The 19,696-nt window shown below is 39.8% G+C and overlaps 1 protein-coding gene across 1 annotated transcript; it reads right to left on the reverse strand.

The window, feature by feature from the left end:
* Positions 1-19,620, reverse strand: LOC144033031 (uncharacterized). The gene is made up of 14 exons (XM_077540723.1): positions 18,666-19,620; positions 18,117-18,239; positions 17,785-17,888; positions 11,042-11,103; positions 10,237-10,339; positions 9,847-9,945; positions 9,638-9,772; positions 4,837-4,905; positions 4,529-4,581; positions 4,386-4,448; positions 3,451-3,486; positions 3,324-3,368; positions 2,143-2,227; positions 1-352 (listed from the first exon to the last, which is right to left on the reverse strand). The coding sequence occupies exons 1-14, from the start codon at positions 18,851-18,853 to the stop codon at positions 225-227; spliced, it is 1,293 nt and encodes a 430-aa protein (XP_077396849.1). The 5' UTR covers positions 18,854-19,620; the 3' UTR covers positions 1-224.
* Positions 19,621-19,696: the final 76 nt, after the last annotated feature.

The following is a 19,696-nucleotide window of genomic DNA, read 5'->3' on the forward strand; positions in this document are numbered from 1 at the left end:
TAAGACTTTACGGGCTTATATTTCACTGTCTGACACCATGTAAAGTGCTGCTACTACACTTATGTCGACTGAAACGCTGCTGCAGCCGTGCCAAAAAAGGAACTATGAAAGAATCGGATCAAACTCACTCGGATGCTTACGGCGATAAAAAGGCAATAAAAGTGTGAGAAAGAAAAAAAAAAAAAAATGAAACATCCGGCCAAAAAATATACACTGCCATTGCCTTAAACGGGAGAGGCTTTTTGTATCCCCGGTGGTGTGGGTTTGAGAGCAGCTTTGCGGCGTTTGGTTTTTCTCAGCGTCAAGGACAGGGGGTCCATAACGACATCATAACCGGACCCCTCTGGGATTCCTGCGCGGGGACAAGGAAGAGTCAGTTGCAAAACGCTTTGTTTCCCATTTGAAAATGAAAACATACAAAAACACTAAAACATAACTAAAATAACCATTTAAAAAAAATTAAGTCATAAAAATGAAAAGTAAATATCAAATGAATAATACAAAATACATTAAATTAATCAAATCATGTATCAATTCATAACCTGTGCTCCCTCTTGTGGTGTGATAAAACAATTGCAGAATTCAAACTGTATCAAGTAGGGATGTAACAATATCCAAACATCACAATATGATCTTATGACGATATGAAGGTCACAATTCCGGTAATTATCACAATATTGTGGGGAGGTTGGCGATACAAAAAAGGTCACAATATTATAAAAAGTGAGCTCATACTAGAAAAAATAAACACACACAATATTGTGTTTTCGTACATTATAGCAATGAATATAATCAATCTGCAATCTTTAATAACACTTAATATTGAGGCACTTACTAATGTAAACACACATTGTCTTCCTCCACATATTGACTCTGTTCACAAACCTATTACGTGATCATTAGTGTGGATTTGAACCATGGAAGGGCCAAAACATGCCTTGTGAAAATGAAACTGCACTAAAAAAAATAGCCACCAGAGGATGCTAGAACTGCACAAATGGAAATCAACCTGATTTTTTTTTTTAACGTCCTGCTTTTAACATTGTGACATGACGACGACAATATATTGTAGCAGTTTTAATATGGCAATATCACGATATTGCCGGTATCGTTACATCCCTAGTATCAAGTGAGATTGTTTTCAATTTCATTTCTTTTAATCCAGTACATTAAATTTGTTACAAATAGTACAATACATTATCCACGTAAAGTTGACCCCCGTATAATATTGGTTCAGTATTCACAAATTTATTTGTGGTTTTATTTATTTATTTATTTTACATTTGTGGAACTTCCACAATTGGGAGGGTTGAACTGTATTAAAAGTATCGATTCATGGTTTTATGAATAGATATAGTGCTATGAAGAGGAATATCGATTTGATATCGATATATTGATATTTTAGACCCAGCCCTATAATTGATGATAGGTGACATTGACGACGAATCGATGACATCATAAATATTTTCCCGACTGTCAACACAAGCTCACTCGCTCGCTTTCCTCGATTGCACACTAATTTGTTCATCCAATCATGTTTGGACATCTTTCTTCAAGCTTCTCAGACAGTCGGAACTTGTAAAACTAAACCCAAATTCACGTTACACAACTGAAGGGTCGCTACTCGCTACACTGAGTATGACTAGTAGACTCAAATCCATTTTCCGTTTTGGTCTTTATGTTCGTACGTGGAGAGCTACATGAAGTCACTTTTGAGGTGGTACTTGGTGGAACAAGTTTGAGAGCCGCTGTTCTCCATCAAAAGTAAATGAAGTTCAAAGCAGAGCCCAGACCGAAATCGAATTGAAAAATCAGTGGAGTGACCTCAAGCAAGAGTCGCCCTCGCGTTCGGACATATTTGCTTGGAGCGTTCTTTGCGGCATCAGTCCCGTATGTGTCATGTTGTTCAACTCCTACCCAAATCGTCTGAATGCGTCATCAAGTCCTGTTTTAGGGTGTGCGCACTGATGCAATTAGCATACATAAATCATGTGTATTTTTATGCCTCTACTTTTTGCATCAAGATACAACATAGCTATTTTGAAATTATGACATCATTTTGGGATTTTGTTGTCATTTATTTTAATAGGCGCATGTTCACTTTGTTGATTCTTCTAATGTCAAATTCTGTTTGTGGCTCACCGTGAATGCCGATCATGTGCTCCAGGATGAGGACCCGCTCAGCCAGGATCTTCAAAGCCTCCCTGAGTTGGGGCAGCGCGTCCGGCTTCAATTAAAAAAAAACAAAAAACGGCACACTTAATTAACACAAGCATAATGGACATACAATTGTCATTGCAATATAAGCTTTGTGCTTTCATGTAATATCATTATTATAATATTAGGACTTTATTCTTTTTTTTTTTGCTGGTAATATTATGATTATCGAGTACAAAACTCTTGAGTAATATCGCATAATATATTCCAAATTTATTCTCACAATATTAGGATTTAAAAAATAAAATAAATAAATACTACTGATTATTTTTTTGCATCGTTTTGTTTTGAGTCTTCGCGCATGAATGCATTGTAAAGCGCGATATAAGCTAATAATGGGACTCATTTTCTTCTAGTATTATTAAATACCATTTTATTCTTGTAAAATTACTTTAACCCTATAATACCAAATGTATCATATTAAATACAAGACATTTTGAGCCCTCTATTCCATGAGTATAATATTTTTCATTAAAACCCTGACGTATATAATCTGACACATGCGTTGCACGGCTAATCCATTAGAGGGCAGTATCACCCAGCTGATGGCTTTCCCAGCGACCTTGCAAGATCGCCCCAATTGAGAAAGGAGAGACACCTATACTTATTAATAGTGGTAGGAAATGTTCTTTCCGATTTTGGAAATAATGTGTTTAATATTTTTTGACAGTTATAAATGTACACATTTAAGGCATTGTGACCAGATGTATCAAATATGACACAAACCAAAAGACATATATGGTTGTGTGTGTTGATTTTCAAATGATTATTTTTTTTGTGTTCAAAAGAACCAGAAAATAATACCCTTTTGACAAGGAATCTGAATTTTTCTCTCATATATTTCATGATTCAGGCTTTATAGGGTTTAATTTCATGTTTGTCTCATAAAATTAAATTGGATTATTTCCACATTACAACAAAGGTGTTCTTGCAATATTACAACTGTAGTCTGGTAAATTAATTAATAATAATAATAATAATAATAATAATAAATGTTGGCAAATTTACAATGCTATTTTTGATCATACTTTTCTTTTACAAATATTTTGTTGACATGTAAAAACAGTGTGGATATGGTTGTCAGTCAAATAGCAGACACTTCTTACATCGTTGAAGCTTTCACCTGGCTCCCCTTTGAGCCCCGGTCGCCCCTGTGAAAAAAAAACACAAGACAAACATCTTGTCACGTCTTTCCCGTTTCTGCTGAACGTAACACAACAAGCGGGTACTCACATCGAGGCCCGGCTGGCCTGCTTCACCCGTAGGCCCCTGACGGAGGGATAAAGAAAAAGAGAGAACAAATTTTAGCACCCTCTCGTTCTCATACGCTCGTCCGAGTCTTCGGCAGACCTCCGCTCTTAAATCATTACGCTGGGAGCAGTTTAAAAAAGGCGGAGGCCCGCTGGAGAGGGGCGCAAAGTGGCCTTGGACAAAGAGAGCAGGGAGACGATTAGTCACGGACTGGAGCACGTCTTGGAAGAAACCTTTTGGATGGATCACGTGGAGGGTTATTATAGTTTTGGAATTTTTCATTTCAGTTAGTTTTGATTTTGTTTTGAGAACTGTTTTGAAATAGAGTTAATTTGAATTCATTTTCAGGGTGGTTCTGTTAGTTTTTATTAGTTTTAGTTATTGAATAAATGCTTTGTTTTAGTTTAGTTTTAGTTATTTTCAGTATTAGTTTTTTTTTTTTTTTAAATGTGTATTATTGTGCAATATTTTGAAAAGAGCACAGGAGTGACGTCATCTGAAGGTGCTTTTTTTTTTTATTGGCTGCTGCCTGATGACACGTCGCTTCTGTGTGACACACTTGCAAATGTCCTTTTTTCTGGTTAATATAAAAAATAAATCTACTTAAAATCACATTTAAAATCATCCCCAAAGGCTCATGCATGAAATTAATTACCAAAGACGAAAACAAAGATAATTTTTGGTTTCATTATAGTTAGTTTTGTAAACATAAAATGTAGTTTGTTTTCATTTTTAAAAAAAGCATTTTCATTTTTATTTTATTTCGTTAACAAAATTGATTTTTGAATTTTAGTTTTTTCGTTCATTGTAGTTAACCAAAATAACCTTGATCATGTGACATCATGGAAGTTGGAAATAATATCTGATCCATTTGTTGGGCCTAAAACAAACATTTGTTATCAATGAGTGGGCCTCACCGTTTGCCCCGGATCACCTCTGGGTCCAGTAATCCCAGGCTGGCCGGGGTCACCGTCCTTGCCCTGGTATAAAACACACGGACACGTGTTCGTGATCATTTACGTTTTTATTGTTGAACATTCGGGGGGGGGAAAGTACTCACATTCTGTCCCGGAATGCCTGGAATCCCAGCAGGGCCCCTCGGTCCCAATGGACCTGTACACAGGAATTGGACACAATTACTATTGTTATTATTTCACTTACCTACTTCTTGTAATTAATTTATTGATGTAAATTTTATTCACTTGTATACTTGCAATGTTTTGTTCTTGTTTTACTTATTCTTTACTGCAAGACCGATTTCTGTTTCATGTACAGCACTTTGTGTACAGCAATGCTTGTTTTAAAGAATTATTGTGTATTCATACAAAAGTGAAATGAATGTTTGTGGCTCCTGGACGACGTATGCACCTTGAGGGCCAGGTGGGCCGGGTGGACCGGGTGGCCCAGGGGGGCCATTTAGACGGATGTACTCTCCATCTGGACAAAAAAATGAAAAATAAGCACAAATGCGTCAATGCTTTTAATTCGGTTTTGAATTCATTCCACTCTCAAAAATATCTAATATTGTTCATCACAAAAACCTGGCATCTGGCAAGGGGTGTGTAGACTTTTTATATCCACTACACTGTACATTTTCACCATGATACACGCACTTGCAAAATATTTTTGTACAAAAATAGAGAGGAACGTTAGTTCTGTTTTGGTCTTCATGTGATGCGACTTGCCTTCCAAGCAGACGCGTTTTAATGCAAGCGTAAACGGTTTGTTGAATGACACGTTTTTCTTTTAGCATCATAATATACATCTCTAATATGTAGGGAACATTTGTTGTCCATCTTATGATGTCGTATTTAACATCTTAAGTGTGTGTAGTTTTGAGACTTGCTTGGAAGGAAGTTCTACTAGTACACACGATCCAGATGGATCACATGACATCCCTGCAGGGGAGCTGTATAATCCCAACCTCGGATCACGATGATATTGAATGGTGCAAGCAACTGCACGGATGAGTGACAAAAAAAAGAACATTCATGACGGTTTCCTTTCCCACCCCACCCAAGCGTAGGCTGCACTTTTATTTTTGCACAAGACTAATTATTGAAAACAAATCTGACAGGAGGAAAAGAAAACAGAGGACTTTAATATATGCCAGCCAAAGTGCTTATTATTATTATTATTATTATTATACTATATTGGATTCATTTGTGGCTTGGATGTTTTTGGCCGTTTCCTCTGAGTCTCTATTTGTTTTTACAAATTCACAGCGGGTGGGATCAAAAGCGCTCGGCGGGTTGTGTACGGCCCACGGCCACGATGGCTTCTCCACCCCGGTACACAGTAGGAAGCCAGAAATTGAATTAGGATTAGGGCCCGACCAACATACATCTTTTGAGGCAGATGCCAATACCGATTTTTGGCAGAAAAAAAAAACCCAATTACCAATTAATTTTTTAAATTATATATAATACAAATACTGACAGCTAAGGCTGTTTGAAAGAGCTATATAAATAAAGATGACTTGACTTGACTGCTCCTGTGTGTTTTGGCCTCTTGGGGGCAGTGTGGTGTCGTGCATTCATAGCGTACACACTTAAAGTGAGTACAGAAGAAAGTTGCGATTGAATTCTCATATTGGGAAGAATGTGTGCCTTTGCGTAGTGTTATCTCATCTGTGGGTATACGTTCCCACGACAATTGTGTGTGGAGATTCGTTATTTGAAGGAAAAACACTCCCGAAGTCGATGCTAACTTCCTGCTAGCGCTAGGCTAGCGATGTTTTAAAAATGAAGCATGTTTTGTATTTAAATATACAGTGGATGTAATTCTTAACGTTGTATGTTTAGTTTTACAGTTAACTCCAACTGCAGTGTCATTAAACAACTTAAAGACCGTTTAGGGACAACAGAATAACCAGAATAACATACGCTATACACTTGCTAGTAGCTAATGCTACGCAAGCAAAATGGTGCGTTCAGGGTACTTTCACAGAGTCAGAAACTTTGGTTTACTTCGATAATGTTTTAAGAGGGAAAGAATCGGCCATTTGGCCCAATTGGCCAATTCTTTTGGCCGATGTTTGAAGGCCAATAATCGGCCGATTATAATCGGGCCCTAATTAGGATAACATGGTAGTTGAGATAAGAGATGAAGTTATATTATTATTCCCGCTGTGACAGTGACAATCCAAGCTAGCGCTCATTAAACGCATATTGGACACTTGAACATGTTTTCACAGAAAACACGGGAGAGTTGGAATGGGCGCCGCCTTCTCACCATGTAAGATGCTTTCAAGAAAACTTTAAAAAAAAAAAAAAAAGAACAGTCCGCCACACTCCGTCCCACTTCCTCTTCACTTCAGCATATGCTCAGCTTGGCCCATGATGAAGTTGTGCTGTTACATGATGGCGAGCGTCCATGCAGAAAAAAAAAGAACCAAATTTTCCTCTGGAAGTCATTTCCTTATGTTCCGCTTTTGCTCCAAGCTGGAGGCCTGGCCAAGAAAGTTAACATGAGTGGCAGACCATCTCCTCCATTCGCTGGCCACGGGCCACGACGTCTTCCCCCAAACGCACACTCTTGTGCTGACAGCTAACAAATTAGGGCCGATTTACGGCCGCTCGATTCCCCCCCTGAAGCGAACACGGTCCCGCAGACCCAAATCTGCATTGTTCCAGACCCGCAGACACAACTTCATCAGAGCAAGTCGACCACAGGAGCGTGACGGGTGCGTGGATGTCTGCTGCCTTCTAGTGGGAAGAGCCACAATCAAACTGCACTCGCTCTATTTTCAGCAATGCTTCTTTTTCGTGTGCTACTAGACAGAACACAACACTTTTACAATGACTCTTTGTCAACCTTCGCATCATGCAAAGCAGAAATGAGGTCAGCCATCTATTTGCCATAGCACTTGTCCTCATTTGGGTCATGAGTCTCAGCTGACTTTAGGCGAGCTCGCCTGCAGATAAACACTCACATTCACACCTATGGACAATTCAAAGTCTTAAATTGAGCAAACTTGTTTGAGGGATGTGGGAGGAAGTATGAAATGGAATCCGAATCCTGATCTTAGAACTATGAGGCAGATGTGCTAACCACTATTTCACCATGCAAACTCATTATTAACTCATTTGCTCCCAAAAACGTGTAAATACGTCCTATTTTTAATGTTTTAAGTGTCCCAAAGACGTATTTATACGTTTTGATTTATTTTTATTTATTTATTTTATTATTATTTATTTATTTATTTTAATGCTAGCGCATACAGAAGGCTTTGATGCATCCTCTCAACTGCAGAGACCGGTTGAAGCAATGGTAGGCCAGTAGGTGGCAGCAGAGTATAAGAGATCAATCAGTGCATGTTGCAAAAAGCTCCTTTTGCCAGCGTTTTCACCGGGAATGTGAAAAATGATGAAATTTCGCTATATTCTAATGCTAATTGCTGCAAAAAGGAAACAGATAAACATATATATTTTTCCTGATGAAAGAAGAGACTCTAATATTTCTTTTGGTAGGTTCCATGTTTTTATAGCAATAGAACAGAATACTCTGTGAAAATACAGTAAAACAGCTGGGACCGAAGGGGCTTGCTTCACTCAAAATGGCTGCCAGTCAATCCGTTAATAAAAAGAGACTGATGAAAAAAAAAAACTGATGAATTGTGGAAAAAAAAATCCCTGAATACTGTACATAACGTGATACTGTGTAGATTATTTTACATTACTATATTACAAGTGTAAAAAGTGTTACTCTTATGCCTCTAATCACTACATTTGTCTTTTTTTCCCTTTTTTTTCTCTGACTTGAGTGGAAGCGAGAAAACAACCTGTGATATCTATTAGGATAAATGTGATGATAACCAACTGAGAATTGAAGATGGAATTTATTGCGACGTAGTAATGCTGTCGAGTGTAGACAGGCCTCTGTCCTCACTCCTCAGTCCAACATGCCCAGAATAACGATTCAAGAGAAAAACATGGAACACGGAAAGAGGACCTTGGAAAAATAAAAATCGCAATACAGTATTTGAGGGGTTGTGGGTGGGAAACTTCTATTGGATTATTTTTCAAAATTGGTCAGCCCAATTCACTATGTACATTTGCATCTGTCAAACCAAAAACAGTTGGGTCAAAACTAACCCAAATTGGGTACACAAAAAAAAAAAAAAAAAAAAAAAAAAAAAAAAAAAAAAAAAAGACCAACGGAACTTTTTGGATGTATTCTATTAACCCAATAAGTTATACCAAATAAATAACCAACCACATTGGGTTACTCAAAAAGATGGGTCAGTTCATTTTTGACCCTGCAATTCATTTGGGTTTATTCAATTAAGCCAAAAAGTTGAGGTCAAATGAATAATTCACAAAACAACCTCAAAAGCAGGGTTTGCTTTGTGGGTTATTCATTTAAATTCAGCTATTTAGCCGAACAAGTTGAGTCGGTTATCATGACCCAATGCAAGTGGGTTGTTCAATTAATTAAAGGCCCATGACGCAGGATTCAGAGTTTTTGCACATTTGCGACCCCTCTGGCAAAACGCGGAATGGACGCCAACGACGTGCACGGCCAGGATCATGAGCATGACGTCATGCTCAGAGCAAAAGTTAAGGTTTCCGGCCAGACCATGCCAACATTATTTAACTTTAGAGGAAAATAGAGGCAACAGTTATTGTGGCACAATAGTGCCTTCTGTCCATTATACAATTCTTAAAACGTGTGGGTGAAAAATATGGTTATTTTAAAACTTCAATTTGAGTCTTAAGTTGCGTCATGCCCCTTTAACCCACAAAACAAAACAAAATAAAAAAATGAATAAATAAATAAAATAAAAATAAAACAAATCACAAAACAACCCTAAGATGTTTTTTGTGGATTATTAATTTAATTTGACTCAACTTTTTGGGTTAACTAAGTCAAAAAGTTAACTAACTCGAGTGTTGTGATTTGAAACTTGAGCTTCAGCCCCTTTGTTGCCGGTGGTCTTGAGTCAGGCCGCTGTAAATAAAGTGTGGCACAGCTAACGTCAGCTGAGCACACGGGAACAATTAAACTCACTTACGCTTCTCTTGTAAAGACATGCTTCGCTAAATGCGTAAGACACATTGCTAGTTTAAATACTTACAGAGATCACTGTTTCCACCTGTAAACTCTTTTCCATTCATTCGCTTTGAGGAAGGGTTGAGTAGCTGTTGTAAGTGTGACCTCTTCTCACCTTGCTCATCCACTTGAAAGACATCCCCCCTCACGTGTACGATAGAAGCCCTGGAAGGAGGACCCGGAGGACCTGGTGGGCCAGGCGGGCCAGGGAGACCACCTTCACCAGGTACGCCTTTGTCCCCTTTGTTGCCTGAACACCAACAGTTATTATTCAGAAGTTGAACAGATGACCCTCCTTCCTACAAAATGTGGACGACGTCTTACCGATGACTCCGGGAAGGCCCGATCTTCCTGGTGGACCCCGAGGTCCGGCCTTGCCCGGTGGTCCCATGGGCCCCGGTATGACTTCGCAACCACACGCAGCTGTTTTAATCGATAGATCCGTTTACAGTATGTCGGCTGAGGAAGCTTTCGCTGAGACTTCCTCTCAGTGAGCTGTGTGATTTCATTTCTTTGGCTTTTGGGGGTATTTTGACATACAGATGCAAAATTCAGCATGGTACACAACCCCAGCGATACCTACAAAATGCTAAATGATTTTTTTCCCCTCCACAATAAATCTCGATATTGACTTTTAATTAATTTTTCCCAAAAAGCGCAGTCCTGCTTTTTATGTTGAATTATTGGTAAGATTGAAACAATGCATTGCCATACCTGGTGGAGTTGGGAGCGGCGAGTCCACCTCATTGCCAACCGATCCCTGTGTTGGCCTGGCGACAGTTGGCGCTGGCAGCCGCATATCTTCCAACAACTTGATCTGTCACAGCAGAAGAAGAAGGAAGAGGAAGAGGAAGAGGAAGAAGAAGAGGAAGAGGAAGAAGAAGAGGAAGAAGAAGAGGAAGAAGAAGAAGAAGAAGAAGAAGAAGAAGAAGAAGAAGAAGAAGAAGAAGAAGAAGAAGAAGAAGAAGAAGAAGAAGAAGAAGAAGAAGAAAAAAGAAGAATGAAGGAAGAATGAAAAAGAAAGAATGAAGAAGAATGAAGAAGATGAAGAAAGAATCAAGAAGATGAAGGAAGAATAAACAATGAAGAACAAGAAAGGAGAAGAATGAAGAAGAAGAAGGAAAAATGAAGAAGAAGAAAGGAGAAGAATGAAGAAGATGAAGGAAGAATGAAGAAGAAGAAAGAAGAATGAAAAAGATGAAGGAAGTATGAAGAAGAAGAAAGAAGAAGAAAGAAGAATGAAGAAGATGAAGGAAGAATGAAGGAAGAATGATGCAGAAGAAAGGAGAAGAATGAAGAAGGAAGAATGAAGAAGGAGAGGAATTAAGAAGAACATCTGTGACCCCTTCTCAAGGTTTATTTTTTTTCCCCTGAGGGGTTTGGTTTTTTTGGGGGGGTTTTCCTTGCCCTTTTGTGGTTTGATCAGGGGAATAAACTTGACTTGAGAAGGAGGAGAAGGAGAAGAAGAAGGAGAAGAAGAAGAAGGAGAAGAAGAAGAAGAAGTAGTCCACTTGTTTACCTGCGACTCGATGCTGTTGATTCTGACATTCATGTCCATGATGGTGGTGCAGTTCATGCACTCTGCAGACAGAAAAAAAAGACAAGTTGGCGGCGGAAACAATTTCACAACCGTTGGAACATACAGATCCACACTGGCCAATATTTTTACATGGCCGCAGGGCAAACAAAAAGACATATTTAAAGGCACGCTTCAAACAAATGAGGACTTCTTTCCTGGCAAAGGCCTCAGCAATGAGCGTGGCGCTGTTTCATCGAATATGGCGACCGCCGCGTTCAACTGTCGGGACATGATTTAACACATAAATGGGTGGTATTGGTTTGTGAGAGAGTGAGTCATCAGAAAGTAAGACACCGATTCATCCTCATGGGAAAAGTCTCAGATATATAATACATGTCATTAACCACATTAATGAACGTAAAAATAAAAATAGAGCAGTTAAGATATACGGAAGAGGATTAGTGAAGAAAGAAAAAAAAAAGTCTGGCAGGATTCTCACTTTATTCTCAGAATTCTGAATTTAAAGTGAGAATCCTGTCAACATTTTTCTCTCTCTTCACTGGCCCTAATCCTCTTCCGTAAAGATACATTCAAGTACAAACAAAAATATTCTTTACTATAATATGCTCTATGCAGCCCCACTAGTCTGATTTTAATATTGTATTTGTGAAATATGAGTTATTTGCAGCAGAATAAAGTTGTTTTTAACCATCTCAGGGGGCAGCCATTTTGCCAGTTGTCGACTTAAAATGACATCACAGCTGTTCAGGTAGCGTTCAATTTGCGCTCACCCGTTTTCTGAAGCTGAGCCGTGATTGCGCATTTGGTTTGGTGATTGCTCATTTTAAATCGTTATTACGAGATTCTTTTCAAATCACTGATCCATTTCAATTTATATAGTCGTCCGTTTTTGCTGTCTTGCTGATTTTACATCATATACATCTAATTTTATAGGGTTTTACATTGATTGTTTTTCCACACGGACTAATGCTACTGTTAAGTATAGGAGGCTAATCTAAACATAATGTTGATTTTGGAGTGATCCTTGGGGTAAAAAAACAAACAAACAAACAAAAAAAAAACACTCCTGTAAGAATTTATGAGCAGTAAGTTGTAAAGCACGTACTTCCACATAAATTGTTGATTGATATGGATCACTTGTATGAACACGGTCCACAGGAAAAGCTTATGTTTCTTCAAAATGGAAGCTTTTCTCCGTTCTTGGGTTCAAGTCTGCATTGTGGAATGTCAACTGTCAGTCCCGCAGACAGGACCCCACCCACATTGTGGTCATAGCAGAAAAAGCAAAAACGTGAAACAACTGGCGCTCATAAATAACACGGCAACAAAAATGACCCCAACATCTGCGCTCTGCCTAAATCGGCATCCGCAACCGCGCGCGGGGTTCACAATGCTAACAGCGGCCGCTGAGGTTTCTCCTTTCGCTGAAATCGGACGCCGCGTAGCCCCCGTGTCAGCGGGTCTCCCGGCACATCAATCCGGTCCTGCGGTGTGCTGGATCGGATCTTCGGTTTCTCAACGCCGCATTTCCACCTCTTCGGCCACAAGCGGAAGGGACAGTCTACATTTCAAATGGCTCGCATTCCAAAGGATTCGTCATCCCAAACTCTGGAGACGGACGGCTCAACCGCAGAGGGAAGGGACGACCCCATGTTGTGACTGCTGGCACAGAAGCTCCCCGGAGATCGAAAAAAATCGGCGAAGTGGCAGCATGAGCTTGGGAGCTTGCGGTCATAAACCCTTGATTTTGTCAATCAGGGGAATAACATATGTGGGAATGCGCTTTTTATTCTCCACACTTTGTTTTGCCGTGTAATAACTTCCACATAATACTTCCGATTTACACTGTTCATATTACAACTTGCTTCAAAAATTTACGCCATCTTGGGAATATATCGTCTGATTTCACAGTACTTACAGTAGTCGCACAATTTAATGTTAAATATCAACTTCCCATTCATTTTCAATGGGACTAACATTGAACTTTTTCTAAGTCACACTTTCCACACCCACTTCCATACATATGTATGATACAACTCATCATTACCAGCTCTGTGATACTGCTCAGTGGTGTACTTGTTAAAATAAATTGTCCAGTAACCAGGAGGACGTGGGTTCGAATCCCACCTGCGACTGTACATTGCAAATGTATACACGGCAATTATGCTAAGTGATTACATGTGTAACAACTATCTTAGTTCCCACTTTTCCATCTAAATGAATGGCGGGTACTGCATGCCTAGGTGGCGCTATTGCGTGAATCTTATTTTTATTTTTTTGCATTTTTCCATTGGATATCATTAGTTTGATTTTTCCATCTAAATGAATGGGGGTGGGGGGATTACTTTTAGATATCACTTACATATAAATAGGCCATTAGCCATGATTTTCAACAAGCCAAATTGGCTCACGTTAAATACTTGCCTGGCGTTATGGAGACATGCAAGTGCGCCGGTTCAAACCTCGCTTGGGCGATATTTTATTAGCATTCAGCTTTCAGCATTCCCACCGAATTTCTGCAGAAATTTCACTTTGTTTGGCGTCTCGTGATTCTCAATGCATTCTCATTTTTCGTTTAGTCAAGTTATGTGAATAAATAGTTAAAACCTTATTTGTGTCTGCACTTTGGGATCCAACCATTCAGCTCACAACACATTATTTTCACGATTTTTTTATTTGATGGGGGGGGGTTGACTTCCCTCCTTTTTCACCTGTAAAAAGATACTATTTTGCATGTACTCAATGTGATAACTTCATTATTTTTCATTTACAATTAATACCTTTAAAAACACTTTTTGCCACTTGCTGTCAACTGAAGATGACATCTCGCGTGCTCAGGAAACGGGTAACGACCAATCATGGCTCGATTTGCGAAAGTCACATGACCAAACAGACAACAGGTGAGCCATGATTGGTTGTTTCCAGAGCACCTATGATGTCATTTTCAGTCAACAGCAAGTGGCAAAATGTTGTTGTTTTTTTAGAAGGTACTAAATTTCCATGAAAAATAATGAAGTTGTCACATTAATTATAGACAAAATATCTTTTTACTGTTGAAAATGGTTATATGAGTCAAGTATCCCTTCAAGCACTAGATAGTTTGTAAAGTACACTAAAGTGTGCTATCAGACCTGAATATAGATCCAAGAAACGCAGACAAGAAGACTGGCTGCATCCCACTGTGGCCCCAACCACCAAGTGGTCAAATATTGCTTGCCATCAACAACAGCTGCCATGAACACACACGCACACACACCTACACACATCCTGACAGACGAACACAAATCACAGTGTCACAAGCTCTTTTGGTGACACACCCACCCACAAAGTGACAGAGTCGAAATCACTATTTGTGAACAAAAAAGCAAGACGGCCGCAAGACCGCACTGGCACCGTTCAAGCCTCCCCGCCATGATGCCACTTGACAGCTCACACGCCATCCCAATAAAGGGAGACGTGACAAACATTTTGCTAGACGTGATGCAATGACAAATTCAGGCCGATGCCAATCAACATCTCATCATCTGGCAGCGTCTGCCTGACCCCTTTTTTTTTTCCTCGAGCCTTCAACCGCAGGAGGTGACGGATGGGCTTGATGGCGCAGACGTGCGCTCATCATCTTTCAATGATCTTGCGTGATTCCGCAGGGGGAGAGAGCAGCGGCTGTTACGGAAACGAATTAAAAGGTCAGCTTATTGCGCTTCAATTGATTTGACGGTGTCATGTGAAAAGGGTGGCGACGTAAGCGTCAACTACTTTCAGGTCATCAAGTCACATCTTCAGCAAAAGCTAGCGACAAATTTGGCCAGAAATTGAAAACACAAAAGGAGCACGACGGAACGGAGAGGAATATCATCCATCAAGCGTATGAGAGCGATGACAACAGCTGAGATTTAGCAAGTTAGAAGGTGACCGTCTGACCTAAATGTGACCACAACCGGCCGGCCATGTAATCGATACATCACTCGTATGCTCACATTGCCACAGTTGCAGTCTACAGAACCACATGTGGGGTATCAATCTGTTTGATGGCCTTACCACAACCAGCAAGGAGAAGGTTATCTAGTCGATACAGTACGTAAAAATCATCAAGTAAATTGCTTTGTTCCTCTTGAATCTGGAGGTCAGGAACTGGTCAGGGAATCCATTCCAGACTTTAAAAGCTTTCACTTTCAACACGGTCATGTGACACTGCCATCATTTATTGCTACAGGCCTCACCAGCGAGGTCTGCTCGCTTACAAGTTATCCACAGGATCTACTCTATGGAATACTTTGGACAGAACATCCAAGACACATCCAGATCTCAGGTTCATTATATTCAATTCTAACACCTTTAATGACAGGATGCTTCCAAAATTTAAAGACATCTTTTTGGGCCAAGTAGTCCTCTCGATGTGGTCCGTATGATAACCAAAAACAACAACAACAACAAAAAACTCCGTCTTCAGGGTAGCGTCACCTCTCAAGATCAATGGCTGACATCATCATTGAGGCTCTCAATATTTGCCCACTCACACACCTCATTTAATCTGGATGATCATAGAAAGGAAAGAGAGATCAAGTATTGTGGAGCAGAAAGATGGCCGATTGGTAAAAGGTGAAGATCAGCGCAATGTCAAAATGAATCATTATCCCCCTTTTTTTTTCTCCGCTCGGTGTGAACAGGACAGACACGCGAAATGGGGAGTCAAAGTCAGCCTGCAAATTTGCAGCCTTTGGAGATCACATCAAAGCTTGAATGCCAAAGGTCAAGGAAAATCTACAACGCGGCTATTGATGGAGCTCTCGACCATTGATCAAAAGATTTATGAATGTCCTAATTTGTGACAAAACGATATAACATACAATGTCTGAGAGATTAAACTCATAGTTGCACAAAACATATTCGATATTTCGAGGAATGTTAAGAGTAGAATCCAGCAATTGTCATTTTGTGTCAACACCACCTTTGGCTCTCATTCACACAAAAAAAAGACACCAAACAACAAGACACACTCCATTTCTGGGAGTGTCTGGGGCCAAAATCTCATCAAAACAGAACCACAGATGATAAGGTCATCTTCACTGATGACACCGCTGGCTCATGGCCCCAACATGGCCGTTTTCTGCTGTCTACAAAAACATGTACAGTACAGCATAAAGACTTCCAGAAATGTCTTTGACAATCCCATCTACGTAAAGGCACCATGTGAAACACTTTGTTTTTTGTTTTTTTGCCTTTCACTGGATTGTGCACATGTACCTAAAGTTGAGGTTATCCAAGTTAAGACAGCCATGCTTTATGTAGCAGCTGGTGTAAGAACACCTTCAAAGTGTCTGTCCCTTCCTCTGCCAGTCCTCGCAACTCCTCACTGCGCAATTGTCCATGACATCAGCCTCTTTTTTTCTTTTTGTTTTTAAAGGTGTAATTAACCAAATCCAATGTAGCGTGCCAGCCGTCCATATGGCGATGATTTGGAGTGCGTAAATCAGTTCCGTCAAGCCTTAAATAAACAGCGTAAAACTTCTTCACACTTCTGCAGCCACTTTTGGTCTCAAGTGAACCATAATCGCTGGCATTAGACAAAGAGCGGATATAATAACCGTGTGTTAATCTTGGTGTGAAATAATATCCAGACCAGCATAAATAATCGTTTGCAACGGCTTTGTAATAAAATCTCTCTTGATACTATGAGCTAATGTGTGCTTTCTTAGGCCGAGCCAAAATCGTGGCTTTCCAAGTGCAACAATGCTAATTATGACCAACAAGCAAAAATGGAGTCTTGGGGTCATTATGAACAACTTTGGGCAGGCCATGCCAGCGCTTTGAGAGCATAATTATGTAACAAGCTTTAACAGGACAGGATGAAATATCTCACAGAGGTGCTGTTTGCTTTTAGGTTGAAGATTGATTTGGATGTCGGTTGCCCTCCATTTTGTCCCAAAGAAAATCAAGGATATTGAATTTGCAAAATTCTACACTGCATACAATGGATAGATTCAAAGAACCTGAAATTTTTCACCGGCTTATAAGCACATATTACGCATACAACTTCAACTAATTCATAAATTTTAAACTTGAATGCAAACGGTTCAATTGGCTAGTAGCTAGCATTAGCAGCTAAGCATCATCTCCAGCTAGCATGGCACTGCACTACTTGTTGACACTGGAAATTTGAGTGGGACTCAAAATGCTTAGTTCACTTGTATGTATGAATATGTATCGCAAAATGTCTCACATGACGTCAGGATTTTATTTGTTGTTATACTTTTACAAAGTGTCATATAAGGACTATATGCACTGGACTATATGCACCATTTGTGGTCTGAGGTGTCCGACTCCAAGATCAGCAGTGGACATCATTAAAGTGTACTAGCACCACTCGTTTTACTGCTCTGCCGGACATTCCATTGTGGTTTTCATTCATTCAACTCCAACAATATGAATGTTTAACAGAGCAGTACGAGTCCTGCTTATGTAGTAAAAGTAGAGAATGCCGTTATTTATATGCCTAAAGGTAAACCAAAACAGACTTGGTTAAAACAAGCACGAGTCATATGAAGGGACCACCTACAGAGTAGCACAATTAGCCACACCAGCGGACATTAAATGCAGCTCAGGAAGTTGCCTGGTGTTGCTAACAAGTCGGATGTAGCCTTCAGACACTCTTAAACAAACACCGTGTTCTTCCTGTATTGTATTTTTTTTAAGACGGAGGAACAAAATACGAATAATTTTACCTTCACGACAATCCTTGCCAACAAAGCCGGGACAGCATCTCCATTCCAACGCAGTCACCTGCTTGTAGGAAACCATGAAGGCTGGTCTGAGGACCGTCCTGTAGCTGATTTAAAAAAATAAAAATAAAACATACGGAAGAATATTTACTAGGCCATTTTTTTTCTTATTATTTTTTTGTCATTTCATGGGGGGAAAGATGCGAGTGGAGATTATGTAAAAAAAAATACATTAAATTAAAAAAAAAAAAACATGATATAACGTTTAAAAAAAAAAAAGAGTGAGATAAAAAAAAAAGACCAAAAAAGCGACAAAATGACTAAGTACTAAGTACCTGAGAAGTTTGGGACAAGTTGCAGGCCAGCGGCAGGTCTGGAGCACCCTCTGCACCGTGGCTTGGCTCCCATTGTGCACCTGACAGGACACCGTCTTGGAAACGGTATACTGACACCAGTTCCTATGTAAGGCACCGGATGACAGACAAGCTGTGTGTAAAATACTCAATTTGCAATACAGTTTGAAATAGTTGTGCTTTTTCCAAAGGTGGAGAAAAAATGTTATACTTGCATATAAATGTTGCCCAAATTCTGTCATATGATTCAGCTAAATATTACAGAAATAAAGAAAACTACCACAAAAACATTTAAAAGTCTTTCAAATGTAGTCATTCTACTAAAAAGTATCGATACGGTGCTTTTGACACAGATGGCACCACGACCACGCCCCGCCATCGAAGTGTATTCTGGGATTTGGAGTCATTATACATTGGACCGGTATCAGCGCTTGTTTAAAAAATAATAAAATGCATATAACACTTATCACCACAAAAGTATGCAAAATGATCCAAATACGAGCATCAGATAGGTTGTGCAGGTATGCTCACCTGAGTTGGGAGCCGCTGCCGGGCGGCCCAATGGGGCTACTCAGCTCCTGTACGGGTAAGGGTACGGATACGATGCGCGGCGGCCGCTGCACGGTGATGCCCGGGAGCCGATAAACAAAACCTGTTCCCAGCGATAGCCCGAACACACACGTCCATGTGCAAAACGTATACAAAAACGCCGAAACCATTTTTTTTTTTTTCAGTATCCCTGAAGATGCTGCGGATGACGAAACGTCCTTGTGGATTAAAAATCCACCTTCAACGCAGTGGTCGGTCCTGTAGTTCGCCGGCTTGAAACAAAGTGGTGCCGTCACAGTCTCTTCCTATATAGTGTAGTAGCCGACAATGCGGCTTTCTGACATGTGACACATTGTGAGGAGTCAAATATCCACCGTGCGTAAAAAGGCGCATTGGATGCGAGTCAAGGGCTGGACCCACTGCGTAAAAGTCACCGTCTAATTACAGGAACCTCATTAGGAATAAACGTGCATGGGAACCAAAACCACTTCTTGTCATTCCCCAGACTGATGTGTCACAAAAGCCACCCACTCCATCCTAATAAAATCACAAAGTTGGATTGATGCATTTGAAAAAATAAAAAATAAAAACACCCAATGTGTAAACGTCTAATTACAGGAACCTCATTAATGATCGTGGGAACCAAAGCCACTTCTTGTCATTTCGGGGAATGATGCGACCAAAAAGGGAGCAATTTCACGCCTATAAATCCAATATGTATTAATGATTTATTTGATAAAACACCCAGTGCGTAAAATGCCACTTACTATCTCATTACAGGAACCTCATTAGCGAGGTGGCCACCCAGCCCAATTCTTGTGATTTAAGAGACTAATGTGACAAAAAAGGCACAATTTTTATGCTGACAAATTCATAAAGATGTATTAAATTGGGTGCGTAAAGCTGTTACATCGTGCAATTAAGAAACCATTAGGAATTAACGACAGACATTTCACGCACGAAGATGCATTAACTGCTTAATTTGATCATTTGTTAAAAAAAAAAAAAAAAGT

The sequence above is a fragment of the Festucalex cinctus genome, chromosome 13, assembly GCF_051991245.1.
Source record: "Festucalex cinctus isolate MCC-2025b chromosome 13, RoL_Fcin_1.0, whole genome shotgun sequence".
In the NCBI taxonomy this organism is placed as follows: Eukaryota; Metazoa; Chordata; class Actinopteri; order Syngnathiformes; family Syngnathidae; genus Festucalex; species Festucalex cinctus.